Source organism: Carcharodon carcharias, chromosome 1, assembly GCF_017639515.1.
Source record: "Carcharodon carcharias isolate sCarCar2 chromosome 1, sCarCar2.pri, whole genome shotgun sequence".
NCBI classification, from domain to species: domain Eukaryota; kingdom Metazoa; phylum Chordata; class Chondrichthyes; order Lamniformes; family Lamnidae; genus Carcharodon; species Carcharodon carcharias.
The window spans coordinates 247,119,310-247,137,537 of NC_054467.1; the positions used below are offsets into that span (position 1 = coordinate 247,119,310).

Sequence of the window (18,228 nt, forward strand, 5' to 3'; positions counted from 1 at the left end):
TGTATCCATTGGAGTTTAGAAGAATGAAAGGTGATCTTATTGAAGCACATAAGACCCTGAAGGGACATGACAGGGTGGATGCTGAAAGGATGTTTTCCCCTTTTGGGAGAGACTAGAACCAGAGGACACAGTTTAAAAATTAGGAGCCTCCCAATTAAGACTCAGATAAGGATCATTCGTCTGTGGTATTCTCTTTTGCCAAAGAGCAGTAAAGGTTGGGACATTGAATATTTTTAAGGCTTAGACTCTTAATTGACAAGGGGGTGTCAGAGGGTATAGGGGGTAGACAGGAAAGTGGAGTTGAGGCCACAATCAGATCAACCATGATTTTACCAAATTGCACAGCAGGTTTGAAGGGCTGAATGGCCTACTCCTGCTCCTAATTCATATGTTATTATCTGTATCTTCTATGTTGCCCGAAGTGATGATAGTCACTGTTTTCTAACTTTCTCCTCAAATTTTATATTTTCAGGCTAACAAAAGGCACAGGTTATCACTGGGACATCTTTCTCGTGGGCATAATCAACATTGTGCTGTCTATTTTTGGGTTGCCATGGGTACACTCTGCGTTCCCCCATTCTCCTCTGCATGTCCGTGCACTTGCCTGCGTAGAGCAGAGAGTGGAGAACGGTCATTTGTATGAGATGTAAGTTAACAGTGGCTTCTGGACTTCCATTTTTTAATTATTATTTAACATGCGGGTGTGATGTGTGAAGCTTTGTAAACTAATAAAATAAATCCAGACCAATATTTAAACTTTTAAACCATAAAGGTTTGATTTGCTAACAAGAACATGATTGGGCACCAGCTCTCAAAACCATCTGGCATAGAAGTTGCAGCTTTTCATTCCCACCCCACCTACCCACCCCAGAGATTCAAGCAGAAAATCTAGCTTGATCCTCCGGTGCAGTACTGAGGGAGTGCTGCATGGTTGGAAGTGCCATATTTCAAATGAGATGTGAAACCAAGGCCCTATCTGCCCCCTTGAGTGAACAGAGATCTCTCACATCTAACTTGAAGTGCAGGAGAGTTCTTCTCCATTTTCATGGCTGATATTTATCCCTCAACCAGCATCAGTAAAACAGGTTATCTAATAATTATTACAACACTGCTTGTGGGAGCTGGCTGGGTGTAAATTGGCTGCTGCCTTTCCTACATTGCATCAGCGAGTACACTTGAAAAGTACTTCATTGGGTGTAAGGCACTTTAGGATGCCCTGAGGTCATCAGAGGAGATATATATATGCAAGCCTTTCTTTTATTTATATGTATACATTCTTTTGGGGGAAATAAAGTTCTCCTTCTCCTTTAACATGCTTCACAACGCCTTGACATGTGAAATTAATGGACAGGCTAATGGCTCATGAAGTGCATCATAACTGAGCTTGAGCTTCATCTTCCCTCATGCCTGTGGAGGTGCTGTTGCTGGGTGGAAGTCAAGAGTCCTGGCTATATTTTCCCTTCCCTTCCTTCCCAGCCCAGATGTACTAGGGCAGATTCCAATGTCTCTATCTTAATGTCAAAGATCAGCTAATCTGACAAAGACCAGGACTTGAACCTGGTATCTTCTGATCTTTGTGGTTTGGATGAGTGCAGCAGCACCTAAATTCAACTCTATTCGAAAAAAGCAGCCGTTTATTCGGCACCCCATCCACCACTTTAAACATCTGCTCCCTGCACCACTGGTGTACCATCTATGATGCACTGCAGCAACTCGCTAAGGCTCCAAGCCCATGACCTCTGCCACCTAGATGGGAAAAGGCTTCAGATGCTTGGGAAACCACCTCAAGTTTCCCTCCAAGCCACACATTATCCCAGGTTGGCCATATATTACCATTCCTTCACTGACCACCACCATCCCCCCCCCAACCTAACAACAGGGAGTACGCCTAGCCTAGGGGAGAGACTAGCAGAATGATGATGTCACTGGGGACTAGTAACCCAGATGCCCAGGCTAATGCTTTGGGGACACAGGTTCAAGTCCCACCATTGCAGCTGGTGGAATTTTTAGAATTCAATTAATTAAAAAATCTGGAATTTAAAGCTAGTCTCAGTAATGGTGACCATGATAGCTAGCATTGATTGTCACAAAAACCCATCTGGTTCACTTTAGGGAAGGAAATCTGCTGTCCTTACCCGGTCTGGCCTACATGTGACTCCAGGAGGGAAGGTGGTGGCATAGTGGTATTGTCATTGGACTAGTAACCCAGAGATCCAGGGTAATGCTCTGGGGACCTGGGTTCGGATCCCAGCATGGCAGAATTCAATAAAAATCTGGAATTAAAGAAACGTCTAACGATGATCACAAAACCATTGTTGTTTGTCATGCATTTTGGTCTGGCCTACATGTGACTCCAGGCCCACAGCAATGTGGTTGACTCTTCAATGCCTTCTGGACGAGGGCAGCAAATGCTGATCTGGCTGATGTGCACATCCCATGAAAAAATAAAGGAAAAAAAAACATTCACACAGACTGCGACAGTTCATGAGTAACAAATGACATCCTTGCCAGTGTTGCCCACGTCCCGAAAATGAATAGGAAGTGCTAAGGATGCAAAGCTGGTCCCTTGGCATCTGGTAGGTAGGCTGGTTAACAGGGTTTTATCCTCACTTGAGTATTTGCCAACTCGGAGGAAACTGATATTCTATTAAAACTAGCATATAAGCACTTCTTGTGTTATCAACATCATATGTTGAAAAACCTAACTGCGTTTTGCTCAGCCAAAAGACTGAACTTTATGAAAGATCACTCGAGCTTAAAAACGCTAAGAGTCAACATTCTGTGAGTGGCCACAGGGAACAAGGCCACGGAGTGTGTGTGTTTCCGGGGGTGTTGGTTTGTTTGAAGAACAGGCTGAAAGAAATGGTTCAGTTTATTTAAGGTGTGTGCCCAAGCAAATATTCAATCACAGAGTGAACTGGCCAGACCGGAAGTCAACATTCCTCCCTGAAGCATCGCCACAAGTATATAAAAAAAAGATTATCCACTTATTCATTCAGCCGTTGTTTGTGGGATCTTGTGTGCAGGTAGCCTGTTTACTCACAAGATGACAGAGATTGCAACTTGGAAGTAATGCTTTGGTTTCTTGTGATATTCATTCTCCGGGTGTAGGCATCACTGAGAAGCCCAACATTTACTGCCCATCCCTAATTGTTGTTGAGAAGGCAGTGCTGAGCTGTCATCTTGAACCAGGGCATTACATGTGGTGAAGGTGCTGTTGGGGAAGGCATTCTAGTGTGTTTACCAAGAAGCAAGATGCTTTGGGAAGGCTTGAGGAGACTTAAAGTTGCTATGAATATATAAATTCAGTATGTTTGTCTTTATAGAGCAAGAACTTGCTTTGAAAATTGTCTTTAATGTAGGAAAAAAAAGAGACAAGATGCTTCAGAGGCAGGAGGAAGGAAAGCAGAAGCTCCCTTGGATAGGTGGTGATGAAGAAGATTGAACTTTATCATTGAAACTAAGGTCCCACAAACAGCAATGGAAGAAATGACCACATTGTGTGTTCTAGGGAAATGTATTGGCCAGGACACTGGGGTGACCTTCCTGGCTCCTCTTCAAATAGTGCCAGGGGAGCTTTCACGTCCACCTGAGAGGGAAGATGGGGACTTGGTTCAATGTCTCATCTACAAAGATATAAAAATAATGGGCTAGACCATCATGATGGCTGAATGATCATGCCCTACCATAGCCTAAGTAAAGCTTTGGGTCATTAAACTGCACTGAATTGTAGTCTAAAGGGAATCAACTAAACCTAACTCCATCCTTTTTAAAGGCCACTCTCAGCTGATCTAAGAGGGTAGTCATGAATAATAATAAGCTAAACAGTATTATTTCTCTGTTTCCTTAATTTAAACGTTGCTCTCCTGTGCTCCAGTCAAAGATCTCCAACCACAAGTGCTGTCCAAGCTCTAGTAATACGTCCTGGAGTCCCCGAGAATTCGGTCCTGTTTAGCTCATTTCTCCCCTGCTGCTTTAAATTTCATGAACTTGCATACTTTGAAGGAGCTATTTTGCGGTTCTGTTGCCTCACTGGTAGATGAATCATAAATTACAGCATCAGATTTTGTTATTATCAGCAACTTTTGAGAAGCTTTAATACAAACACATCCCAGAGGACACAAGTTTTGCACCTAGGTAGCTCCCAAAGATGAAAAATTGTACAACTGACATCTTGGTGAATATCATTATGAAATTAAATAGTCTTTACTTGCATTGATCGCAGCACCTTGCCTGAATGTTCACAAAATGAATTACTTTCTGATGTACAGTGACAGTTATAATATATAGTACCTGACATAATTTCTACAGCAGTGCAGTTGAGCACTATTTATCACTACCATACACTGCTTCCAGCAGCAAAGGTACAATGTGTTACATTAGCTGTCTGACATCCAGTATTAGGTAAAGCAGATTTTTTTCTCAACTAAATAATGGAAAGAGAGAAGTCATTGTGTCTGCAGTCACTGTTCTGACACAGCAGTTGATAAAGGTTGCGTTATTTAAAAATCCCAGAGGGAAACTTTAAACAACTGTCATAACCTATATTTTCATTTGGTATGTTTGAGACGCAACTCTGAATTTGGGCATAAAACCACCAGTTCTCTAGAGGTTTTTATATCAAATTATATGAGACATTTATTAATTTACACAAGTTAAACATATACACATAGCTACAAACTACTATCATAACTTTTAACAAATTCCCAAACTAATCTCCACTAAAGCAACAAAAACCCATAGACTTTAAGCAGGCACCAGGCAAAGCATTTTCACTTAAAATTTCAAAATTAAGTTCCTTTCACTTTGGTTCCTTTGTAGACATTGTGATAGGCTTACAGGCTTTGATATTACATTGCCTCTGCTCTGCACACACAAAACTACTATCTGTTATACTCAGCACATCTCTTTGAATGTGAATTCTCATTGTATCACCAGTCCCTTTGAACTCCACCTCTTCTAAGAATAAAACTCTTTTGATAGTACCAGTTTTATTAGCAATATAAACATCACTTGGCCTCTGCTAGCTAGGTGCCAGATTTCACTCCCCTTCTTGAATGCTCTATTCAACAAAATGCAAATGCGCTCTACCTCTCTTACATCTCAAAACTAGTATACATCAAAGCACCCAGGCTATCTGGCTTTAATCCAATTAAGACACACCCACAGACTAAACCTCTATTTAAAGAAAAACATTCCAACAATATTATACACATTAATAGCTTCATGACAGTCACCGACACAAAACCCATTCCCTAACTACTGACTCAGTTGTTTGCCCTGATCACTGTCTGAGGAGGAACCAGACTGTTCACACATTGGTGCCCTGTTTGATCCAGAGCTAAGCTTCCCAACGCAAACCCTCTCACATTACCAAGACCATCAATTCCACCTGCGTAACATTGCCTGCCTCCATCTTGGCTCATCCGGTGCTGAAACCCTCATTCCTGTCTTTGTTATCTCTCGACTCGACTATTCTAATGCACTCCTGACCATCCTGCCACCTTTCACCTTCTCTCAGCTTAAGCTCATCCAAAATGCTTGCCCATATCCTCACTTATACTGTGTTTCACTTACTTGTCACCCTTGTGCTTGCTGACCTACAATGGCTCAAACATGGACAAAATAGCTGAACTCCGGAGGTGAGAGTGACTGCCCTTGACGTCAAGGCTGCATTTGATCAAGTGTGGCATCAAGGAGCCCCAGCAAAACTGGAATCAATGGGAATAAAAATGGAAAATGTTGATCAAACTCAGCAGGTCTGGCAGCATCTGTGGAGAGATATCCGTATGACTCAAAACGTTAACTCTCTTTCTCACTCCACAAATGCTGCCAGACCTCCTGAGGATTCCAGCATTTTATTTTTATTTCCAATCTCAGGGTATCGGGGGAAAAGTCTCCGCTGGTTGGAGTCATACCTAGCACAAAGGAAAATAGTTGTGGTTGTCGGAGGTCAGTCATCTCAGGTCCAGGACATCACTGCAGGAGTTCCTCAGGGTAGTGTCCTTGGCCCAGCCATCTTCAGCTGCTTCATCAATGACCTTCCTTCCATCATAAGGTCAGAAGTGGGGATGTTTGCTGATGATTGCACAATGTTCAGCATCATTCGCAACTCCTCAGATACTGAAGCAGTCCATGTCCAAATGCAGCAAGACCTGGACAATATCCAGGCTTGGGCTGAAAAGTGGCACACAGTATTCACGCCACACAGGTGCCAGGCACTGACCATCACCAACAAGAGATAATCTAACCATCGCCCCTTGATGTTCAGAGGTATCACTTATCACTGAATCCCCCACCATCAACATCCTAGGGGGTTACCATTGACCAGAAACTGAACTGGACTAGCCAAATAAATACTGTGGCTACAAGAGCAGATCAGAGGCTGGGAATTCTGCGGTGAGTAACTCACCACCTGACTCCCCTAAGCCCATCCACCACTTACAAGGCACAAGTCAGGTGTGTGATGGAATACTCCCCACTTGCCTGGATAAATGCAGTTGCTGACTCTTAACACCAACCCCTAGTCAGCTCCCCAGGAAGCAAAGGTCAAATTTCGGGCTAACTACTCTGGTGGAGGGGGTGGGGTGTAATTTTGGGAAGGAGGAACTGGCTGAGGCTTTGGTGTATATGGGAGGTGCAGATCCCTTCCCCTCAACCTACAACCAGTTGTCACTTCAGGCTACTTGTAGAACCTAAAAACTGAGTAAAACAGACCTGTATCACTCAGTAACAACAGACAGAACCAAATCGTCATTAGGCGCCTTATTAAGATAGTAAACAGTGACAGGCCCTTTGAATGTTGGCTGCTTGGTATTCCTGCAGACCCTGAAATTTTTACCCTCTTGCTCTGATCAAGAGGATGATCAAGACTTCTGGACTCATCTGGACTTCTGGATAGAGTCTGGGGCCCTTTAGCATGTGGTTTAATTTGGAGGAATAAACTAAAACGTGTTGAGTGACCTTCCTCACCCGCACGCATTTCCTTAAGTAAAAGCAATGGACCCAGGAACGTGCCGATTGAGGAGAGATCTGTGGATTTATTTAAGTGGAATTTTTCAATTGGATGATTATTCAGCGGTTTATCCTGCAATGGCTCAATGCACAGAGAAACTGGACAACTGATGTAGTCAGCAAAACGAACTCCCAGGAGAAACACATTCTTCTAAGTAGAATGCTATTCAATCAAGATTATACATGTTGGTTACATTTATTTCAATGCATTAGGTTATTTGGACTGGAGAGAGTGTGACACAATAAGATCTGTAGAATAGCAAATATAGCATGGAGGAATATTAACAAAAGCCTTTACTAGCAGAGTCCTGTGCCGGCTACTTCTCTCACTGGGATAGAACAGGAAAACTCTGCTCTTTTTCTAGCTTTGACTTCTCTTTCCTGCTTTTCTCCCCTGTCCAGTGTGGCTCACCAGCTGGAAGCATTGAAGTTACAACACATAAACTGGCCATTGGGCCAAACCAGCCTTTACCCTCCACATGAGCAAATAACCCTCCTCATACTTATTAAATAAGATTACCACAGGGACGTTTAAGATAAATACATCTTGGTTTTAATTAGATTTAAAACAGTAGAAAGTGAAATGGGAACACATGAGCTGAGGCAGTGGGACCCCTGGGCATATCTTAAGGCGTCTCTACCTGGATTCTGGCATTGGCAACATTGACTTTCTCTTTCCCCAAGCAGTAAATGAGGAAACCTGTGTTCATGCCATGTAGAAGCCAGGTTTGGCATTTCAAAAATTCTTTTACTGCATGTGGGCAGTGCTGGCATTGCCACCATTTATTGCCCATCTCTGATTGCCTTTCAGAAGATAGTTTAGACCCATTGAAGCCAGTGTGGTTGTAAGTAGCCATGATTTCATTGAATGGCGGAACAGACTCGATGGGCTGAATGGCCTACCACTGCTCCTACACCTTATGGCCTACACCCACAGGGCTGTTTTGCAGGAGTTCCAAAATTTTGACCAAATGACCGTGGAGGAACGGTGATATAGTTCCAAGTCAGGATGGTGTGTAATCTGAAAGGGAACTTGCAGGTGGTGCTGCCTTTGTTCTTGTAGGCAGTCACGTGTTCGGAAGGTGCTGTCAAAGGAGACTTGGCGAGTTGCTGGGCTGCAACCTGTAGATACATTGCTGCCATTATGCGCCAGTGGTGGAAGGAGTGAATGTATAAGGCGGTAGACGGGCTGCTGATCAAGCGGGCTGTTTTGTCGTGGGTGGTATTGAATTTCTTGTGTGTTGTTGGAACCGCAGTCATCCAGGCAAGTGGAGAGTATTCCATCACACTCCTGACTGGAGCCTTGTAGACGGCAGATAGGAGTTGGGGAGTCAGGATTTGAGTTCACTGTTGCAGAACATCCAGCTTCTGACCTGTTCTTGTAGTCTTTAACCTATCCATGTAAAATGAATGATGAGAAAAGACTAAGGCCCTTCGGATCTGCCCTGTCTTGTTGCTGTTTGTAGGATCTTGCACATAGAATGATAGCCACATTTTCACTGCACCTGTTCACTGCTTTTCACATCTGGTTCATGCTACTCGGAGCACATTTTGGTGTTTGAGTGAAACAATGTGATCATGTGCTATAGCAAGGGAACGGGATAACTCTTTCAGAGAGCAGACCCAATGGACCAAATTGCTGCCTCTTGTGCTGTAAATTTAAAATGGTTGTCAAAAGAATAAGAGACATTTTTAATGCAGCGAGTTGTTTGTGTTTTTGAATGGACTGCCTGCAAGGATGATGGAAGCAGATTTAATATTTTCAAAAAGGAATTGGGTACATACTTAAAAGAAAATTGTTCAGAACTGCGGAGAAGCAATAGGGGCATTGGACTAATTGGACAGACCTTCCAGAGAACTGGCACAGACACGGTGGGATGAAGGGCTGCATGATTCTGTTTAAAAAGTGTATATATTTTTCTATTCGCTCATGGGATGTGAGCGTCACTGGCTAGCATTTTTTGCCCATCCCTAATTGCCCTTGAGGAGGCAGTGGTGAGCTGCCTTCTTGAACCGCTGCAGTCCATGTGGTGTAAGTGGACACACAGCGCTGCAGGATTCTCAGCCTCTGACCACAGTATTTATATGGCTGGTCCAGTTCAGTTTCTCGTCAATATCAACATCCTAGGGGTTACCAATGGGGGGAATTAGTGATGATAATGCCACTGAATGTCAAGTGGAGATGGTTAGATTCTCTCTTGTTGGAGATGGTCATTGCCTGGCACTTGCATGGTGCAAACGTTACTTGCCACTTGTCAGGCCAAGCCTGGATATTGTCCAGGTCTTGCTGCATTTGGGCATGGACTGCTTCAGTATCTGAGGAGTCACAAATGGTGCGTACATTGTGCAATCATCCCTGTCCCCACATCCCCACTTCTGACAATATGATGGAAGGAAGGTCATTGATTAAGCAGCTGAAGATGGTTGGGCCTAGCACACAATCCTGAGGAACTCCTGCAGTGATGGTCTGGAACTGAGATGATTGACCACAAACAGTCATAAGACGTAGGAGAAGAAGTAGGCCATTCAGCCCATTGAGTCTGCTCCACCATTCAATGAGATCATGGCTGATCTGATAATCCTCAGCTCCACTTTCCTACCTTTTCTCCATAACCATTGACCCCCTTGCTGATTAAAAAGCTGTCTGTCTCAGCCTTGAATATACTTAACAGCCCAGCCTCTACAGCCCTCTGCGGGAAAGAATTCCACAGATTGACTAGCCCCTGAGAGAAGAAGGGATTCCTCTGTGCCTCAGAGAGATTACTTTCACTTATGAAACATTGAAGAAAGGTTTAAAAAAAATTTAAGGACAAGTACCCTCATGTGAAACTGTCCAGCTGGGACATGTCCATTAATTTTTTCAAAATTTTTTATTTAATTAATAAACCCTTCATGAAACCTCACCCTGCCTGTGGATAAGGTTTCATGAACAATGTGAAGGCCGCCTGGGCTCTTCGCCTGCCCGCCAACCTTAAGGTTAGACGGGCAGCATTCTTAACAACTTTAATTACTTTCTTAATGGCCTTAATAGGCCTTTGACAGTTTGGCTGCGCGCCCGCCCAACTGACAATCTAAGGGGACGCGCAGTGACATCAGGACGCACGCCCAATGTTACCGCACGTCATTTTACGCGTCGGCAAATGGGCCCCACCCCTGCTCACTGACCCGAAAATTCTTCCTTATGTTTCATGAAGGTCGGTTCGCATTCTTCTAAACTCCAGTGGGTACAGGCCCAACCTACTCAACCTCTCCTCATAAGGAAATCCCTCCATCCCCTGGATCAACCTAGTGAACTTTCTCTGGACAGCCTCCAATGCCAGTGTATCTTTCCTTAGATAAGGGAACCAAAACTGTTCAGTTTTCTAGCTCTGCTCTAACTAGTGCCTTGTATAGTTTTAGCAAGATTTCCCTATTTTTATACTCCATTCCCTTTGAAATAAAGGCCAACGTTCCATTTGCCTTCCCTATTACCTGCTGAACTTGTATGTTAGCTTTTTGAGATTCAGGCATGAGGACCCCCAAATACCTCTGTGCTGCAGCTTTCTGCAGTCTTTCTCCATTGAAATAATATTCAGCTCCTCTATTCTTCCTGCCAAACTGCATAACCTCAAACTTTCCCACATTATATTCCATCTGCCAAGTTTTTTGCTCACTTACTTAACCTGCCTATATCCCTCTGTAGACTCTCTGTGTCATCCTCACCACTTGCCTTCCCACCTATTTTTGTATCATCCGCAATCTTGGCAATAGTACATTCACTTCCCTCATCCAAGTCATTAATATATATTGTAAATAATTATGACCCCAGCACTTACCCCTGTAGCACCCCAGTAGTTACAGGTTACCACCCTGAAAATGCCCCCCTTAACCCGACTCCCTGTCTTCTATTAGTTAGCCAGTCTTCTATCCATGCTAATATACTACCCCTAACTCCATGGGCTCTTATCTTATTAAGTAACCTTAGGTGTGTAACTTTATCGTACACCTTTTAGAAATCCAAATATATTACATCTGCTGGTTCCCCTTTATCTATCCTACTTGTTACCCCCTCAAAGAATTCTAATAAATTTTCAGGCATGATTTCCCTGCCATGAAGCCATGCTGACTCTGCTTGACTATATTATGCATTTCTAAATGCTCTGCTATTACATCCTTTATAATAGACTCCAACATTTTCCCAATGACAGATGTTAAGCTTACTAGCCGAGAGTTACCTGTTTTTTGTCTCCCTCCCCTTTTGAATAAGGGTGTTACATTGGCAGTTTTCCAATCCTCTGGGACTTTTCCAGAATCCAGAATTCTTGGAAGATGACTACCAGTGCATCCACTATCTCTGTAGCTATTTCCTTTAATATCCTAGGATGCAACCCATCAGGTCCAGGTGACTTATTGGCCTTTAGCCCCATTAGTTTCCCTAGTACTTTTTCTCTAGTGATAGCTATTGTATTTATTTCCTACGCCCTCCTCCCCGTTTTGCGCCATGATTATTTAGTATTTTTGAAATGCTTTTAGTGTCTTCTACCATGAAGGCAAAGTATTTATTCAACTCCTCTGCCATTTCTAGTTCCCCATTGTTATTTTCCAGCCTCATTCTCTGAGGGGCCTATATTGACTTTGGCCTCTCTCTTCCTTTTTTATATATTTAAAGAAGCTCTTACTGTCTGTTTTTATATTATTTGCTCATTTACCCTCAAAAGTTTATTTTCTCTCTCTTAATTTTTTATTGGTCATTTTCTGTTGGTTTTTAAAACTTTCCCAATCCCCAGGCTTACCACTAACCTTTGCCACATTGTATGCTTTTTATTTCACTTTGATATCATCCTTAACTTACTTGGTTAACAATGGTTGGTTTTTCCCTTCCTATAATCCTCCTTCGTCACTGGGATGGGACAACCATCTTCCTTTGTGCCAGGTCGGACTCCAACCAGCAGAGAGTTTTCCTTCAAATTCCCATTGACCCCTGTTTTGCCATAGTCAGTCAAATGCTACCTTGATGTCAAGGGCAGTCACTCTCACCTCACCTCTGGAGTTCAACTCTTTTGTCCATTTTGAACCAAGGCTGCCATGAGGTCAGGAGCTGAGTGACCCCACTGGAACCCAAACTGAACATCAGTGAGCAGGTTATTGCTGAGCAAGTGCCACTTGACAGCACTGTTGGTGACCCCTTCCATTACTTTACTGATGATTGAGAGTAGACTGATGGGGTGTTAATTGGCCAGGTTGAATTTGTCTTGCTTTTTGTATACAGGACACACTTCAGCAATTTTCTACCTTGCTGTGCAGATGCCAGTGTTGTAGCTGTATTGGAACAGTTTGGCTAGAGGCTTGGCAAGCCGGAGCACAAGTCTCCAGCACTATTACTGGAATCTTGTTAGGGCCCATAGCCATGGTGGTATCCAGTGCCTTCAGCTGTTCCTTGATATCACGTGGAACAAACTAAATTGATTGAAGACTGGCCTGTAATGTTCGGTATGTAAGAAACTTGTCTGTTTCTGGACTGGAGCCTCATATATTTTTGTTTTTCTCCCTCCCTCTTTATCTTTCTCAGGATTGTTAGAGTGAGGGAAACCCGTGTGTCAGCACTCGTGGCGCACATATTGGTGGGGATTTCGCTTCTCCTGTTACCCATTCCTCTACAGTGGATCCCAAAACCAGTCCTGTATGGGTTGTTTCTCTACGTTTCTGTGACCTCCATCGATGGGTGTCAGTTTTTTGAGAGACTGGCTCTTCTATTTAAGGAGCAGGTAAAAATGGAAAACCTCCTCACAACAGGGCACTTTACACTTAACCTAGAAGGAGCTTTCTCTAACCTGTTAACCTTTTTCCATTTAATATCTGCAAAGTGTGTTGGCATGTTTGTCCCAAGTTAAAGGCGCTAAACTAATTGCTTGTCTTAGTATAAGTAATAGTCTTAAAAAGAGGGACATTGTAGTCATTGCATCCTGCATTCTCACTGATACACAAACATGTAAAAGCTGAATTTGATTTTGATGGAGGAAGGGAAGGAGAATTAGAAACAAAACCGACAATAAAAATAGCTGGAAAAACTCAGCAGGTCTGACAGCTTCTGCAGAGAGGAATACAGTTGACGTTTCGAGTCCGTATGACTCTTCATCAGAACTAAGGAAATAGAGAAATGAGGTGAAATATAAGCTGGTAGATGGGGGTGGGACAGGTAGAGCTGGATAGGGGGCCAGTGATAGGTGGAGGCAAAGAAGAGATTGCCAAAGATGTCATAGACAAAAGGACAAAGGGGTATTGACGTTGGTGATAACTGGATACCAGTCAGTTGTGCTTTCTAAAAATAACCCAGTCAAATTTTCATGAGTCATATATCAGACATTACAATACCCATCCAAACGTGCTGACTTTTTGTAATCACATTTTCACCCTGGGCAGTCAAAACCTTTTTATAATGAGCCTGATTATAAATTCCTCCCCTGTATCTGTGTTTGCTGATGCTGGGATTTCAGATTGAACATGGGGGATGCTCTTCTAAACGTTGAACGATTGGCTCTCCCTTGCCTGCAGTGTGTATTGCTGGTGGTCTCGGTGGCAAGGGAACCTGCCCTGTGCCAGGGAGTGGCCCCTTCGCCTCGCCAACATGCAGGCTGCCATATTGTGCAGGCGCCAGAGCGGCTGAGCTACCCGTGAGCTGGAAAGACTCAGCTGCAGCTGAAAGCTCTGGGTGAGTGTGCAAGCCCCGTGGGCACTGCTGCCAGTGAATCCGACGCTGTGAGTTCAAAGAGTGACAGAAGGGGCATGGCGCAGGAGAGTGGCGGCGCCACCATTCAAACAACCCCAGTGTTTCTGGGCACTGAGAAGCCTGCATTTAGTAAAGAGTTAAGAGCAGGAGTAGGCCAAACATCCCTCAAACCTGTCTGCCATTCAATAAGATTATGGTTGACCCTTGACCTCAATTCCAATCTTCTGCCCAATCCCAATGACCCTCAATTCCCTAAATCTATTGATTGCTCAGTGACTCAACATCTCCAGTTCTCTGAGATAGAGAATTCCCAAGATTCTCAACCTCTAAGTGAAGAAATTTCTCCTAATTTTTGTCCGAATGACCAACACCTTGTCCTAACTCCTGGTTTTAGACACCCCAACCAAGACGAGCCGCCTTGATGGGAGGAGAAATCTGGATCGTGCTTTTTCCCACTGTCCCCAAAAGCATTATGGACGTTGTGACAAGTGGGAGTATTCAGGACCGAGAAATAGATTTTTGTTGGATAAGGATATCGAGGGATATGGTTCAAAAGTGGTTGAATAGATATGAGGTGCAGACGATCTCATTGAACGAGGGGCTAAATAGTTTCTTATATTCCTAGGAATCAAAAGTTTTTAACCAAATTTCAAAACTGATCTTTCTCTTCCCCCTCCTCTATCTAGTCTAATTCTCAATGGAAACTGCTTTTGTTGTAATCATGGTCTTTTTTTTCTTGATCTGGTGTAGACGTCCTATCCCCCTACCCATTATATCAGGAGAGTCCCACAGAGGAAGATCCATTATTTCACTGGTCTCCAGGTGATTGAGATCATCATACTCTGTGGCTTTGGAATGGCCCCTATGCCGTACTTGAAGATGGTATTTCCTCCAATCATGCTCGCCATGGTCCCAGTCAGGTTAGTCACTGTCTCCTTTTCCTGTAGGGTTAGTCCTTGTAGAGTTTCTTTCTACTCTGGAATTGCGGGCAAATTGCAATGTGTGTGTTTAAAAGACTGATTTAATGTGAGATAAATGGATGTACATGAATGAGATGCAGGCTGGAGGGGTTTGGATGATTTAGATACAGAATAATGGATATCTGGAAGTAAGAAACAGGCTGGAATCTAATCGAGGGGTTTAGGTAGTTTATATGTAATGGATACAACAATTACTTTCCTTTATACAATGCTTTTAACATAGCAACAGGTTCCAAGGCACTTCACAGGAGTGTCAATAAACAAACTTTGACAGGCAAGGAGATATTAAATCAGATGACCAAAAACCTGGTCAAAGAGGAGTGTCTTAAAGGAGGAAAAAAGAGGAAAGCAGGATTACCGGGGGAATTCCCGTGCTTAGGGCTGAGGCATGGTGGAGTGATAAAAACCTGGGATGCTCAAGAGGCCAGAATTGGAGGAGTGCAGAGATCTGGAGGCTGAAAGAGATTAGATTTGAGGAGGAGGCGCAAAGTCTTGGAGGGATTTGAAAACCAGGATGAGAATTTCAAAATCAAAGCCTCATTTAACTAGGAGCCAATGTTGGTCAACAAACACAGGGGTGATGGGCGAACAGAACCTGGTCTGTAATTGAGGGATTCAGATGGCTTCTATGTGGAATAATGGACACCCAGGGTGATTACAGGCTGCAAGCTAGGGACGTGGATGATACTCTTAAGGTGTTCAACTACATTCTTGTGGTTTTCAGTCCTTTCCAACTTAGAATGGTGATACAGTTTTTAAGTGAGGATGTAGAACAAAGCATTATTTATCTTACACAGCTGACGATTTTAGTCAGGTGATCTTTTCCTTTACCCTTCCCCTCAGCTAGGCTGCCATGGTGAATGACTTGGTCCTTTGAGCCCACATTGCTGAGCTTCCAGTCCCTGGCACAGCATTACCTGATGTGTGTGTGATAGCTGATATAAATGGCCTTCCAGGAATAGCTCGTAGCATTTTGCAGCACAGAAGGAGCCATTTGGGCCATCGTGCCTGTGCCTGCTCTCTAAGAAAGGTCCCCACTGAACCCCACCCAAGGTACTTCATAGGAAGCGTTATTAGACAGCAAGCCACGCAAAAAGATATTAGGACAAGTGACCCAGAAGCTTGGTTTTTGAAAACAACAGAGAACGGTTTAGAGGGGAAATTCCAGGGCTTTAGAGCTGAAGACATGGCCAAGGAGAGAAGGAAACCCGGGATGGCCAAGAGGCTGAAATTGGAGCAGCACAGGCACCTAGGATGGTGGCAGGGCTGGAGAAGGGAAGAGAGAGGACAGGATGAGACCATGGAGAAATCTTGACACTCGCCCACAGGCCGGGAGCCACTTCTGCAGTACCGTCAATTCCTTTGCGGCCCTTGGCAACATTGCTGTTGTGTGTATCACTGAAGGGCCTCCTGGTCGGCAGTGGGACATTGGCAAAGCTGGGATGCTGGGTTCTTCAATTTTTAAAAAAATTCTCCCCCACAGATGGCTGGGGTTATCCTGGCTTTCATCTAACAAGCAAAAGGGCCCAGCTGGAATTAGGTTGACAGCTAGTGTTCCGTTCTCCTCTTGCCTTTGGAGATGCTTCTGTCTTCCAATTGGCAAATGTTCAGAATAACAGGATAGTGGAGAATTGGAAGGCAAGACCCGTGTCTCTTTGTTTTATGGAGCAGCATCTTTGTAAGTGCAGTTCAATGCAAGACATTTTTTGGTTTGCTGGTCTTCATTCTTGTACTCTCGCCTTGTTGACAGATCCCACATCCTTCCTAGGATAATTGAAGCCAAGTATTTGGATGCGATGGATGCAGAACATTAAAGGACACCTAGATCAAGCGGGTGTACCTTGTGCACTCTGGATCATGGGATGTGTCTGGAGAAGGGTTTTTGTACAATGCTGCTTGAGGACCAACCAAAGCAGCTGGCACTAGATGAAGACTGAGCTCCAGGGAGTACCATTTTATCCAAGCAAAGGGGCAGTGCCCAATGTTCCTTTCACATTATGCTTTTGCACCAAACTTGAAATGTCTCTTTGGAAAAAGGTTGCACAGTGGTGAATGTGTCTGTGGTAGGGGGAGATGGACCATAAAAAATGTTTCTCTTTGGTTAGTGTTCCTCCAGTCCACCCACCCAACCCAACCCCTTCCTTTTTATTACTACCCAGACCTTTTCTATTACAAGGAATTGTGGAGGCAGTATCTTGGTTTTGTAACATCAGGACAATTGGATGGGTTAGTTTTAGTTTTCTGAAGCATACAGTACTTAGATCCTCCACACAATCCTCAGTGTAATGATGTTGTGGGTTATTGCTGCAGTTTAGATGCACATTATGATAGATGGACATTATGATAGTATAAGTCCACCCACATCCCCATCATATGTACTCTTGTACAAAAGAGTTAAAGGGATATCTGTATATATATCGTGTGTGTGTGTATATATAATATATATATATATATACACATACACATATGATATATAATATAAATATCTATATATATATATTATGTGTGTCTGTATATGTATTCCATCTTGTAATCATTTTAATTTTTTCACAAGTGTGTCTCTGATCAGGGGCTAATTTTTATTTAATTGTCCAAAACAGCCATAAATTGAGGCCTGTATGCTTTGCTGAAATTTGGCCGTGAGTTGACGACTGAGCTGGTCGTGGTGGAATGGGGCGGGGGTGAGGAAGGGAGAGGGATAACGTGCTCCTTTCACATTACGGTCAGTGTAGTGCACCTAATCACCCAGTCTGACCAGGATCAACCCTTGCTCCTTTTGAGTTTCCCCATACATCCCCTCCAGCAACCTTCTTCAGTTCCCATCCTCCTCCTCCTAAGGGTGAGGCTATAAAGCAGAACTTGGTGATGTGAATAGTTCTCCAGTCACAACTTCTATTCACACCGTGTGCATGTGAGTTTCCTGGTGCAATCTCTACTTGGATAGAGTTGTAATATAAATGGATTGTAATGTAAATGTTTTGCTCCTCTATCAATGTTATGATTCAAACCCTGTCTGTGATACTGTAATATATAATAATGTATTGGTCGCTTATTTCAGATGTTTCATCTCGAATGACATGTATTTGACATCTGATACTTGAGTGAATATTGCTGTCAGTGGATCAGAAAAACTAAAATTCCAGAGCTATTTTCTAAAGTGCTCCTATTGTCTGTATTTTTTAAATTGGAAGGTAACGAGTAATTTGGTAAGGAGGGATGGGAAGCATAGAGCTCCTCCATCTTAGCATTAATATCTGTGTCAAGAATGCTTGGGTCAGCTCTGAGCTGGCTGCAGAATAACTCCCAAGTCAGCTGCAGCATGAGAGAGAAACAGATTAAAATCCCCTTTCTTCATCACTCACATGAAATTTGACTATTCGAAGCACCACAGCTGAGCCTGACCATGTTCCTCACCTAATGTCCATGTGGAAAGACTTCAGTGAGGGAGGGGTCATTGCAGGAAGCTTTGTCATTCAGTTAGCTTGACAGAGATTGACAAATCATATCCTGAAGGTCCGATGAATGAAA

At 43.4% G+C, this 18,228-nt stretch overlaps 1 protein-coding gene across 1 annotated transcript in view; it reads left to right on the forward strand.

The window, feature by feature from the left end:
- Positions 1 to 17,857, forward strand: part of slc4a11 (solute carrier family 4 member 11) — a 182,940-nt gene extending 165,083 nt beyond the window's left edge. Inside the window, exons 17-20 of the mRNA XM_041200763.1 lie at positions 473 to 646; positions 12,563 to 12,758; positions 14,471 to 14,640; positions 16,451 to 17,857. Of these exons, the coding sequence (XP_041056697.1) occupies positions 473 to 646; positions 12,563 to 12,758; positions 14,471 to 14,640; positions 16,451 to 16,514 (604 nt within the window). The 3' untranslated portion in view covers positions 16,515 to 17,857. The remainder of the gene's footprint in view (positions 1 to 472; positions 647 to 12,562; positions 12,759 to 14,470; positions 14,641 to 16,450) is intronic.
- The last annotated feature ends 371 nt before the right edge of the window (positions 17,858 to 18,228 follow it).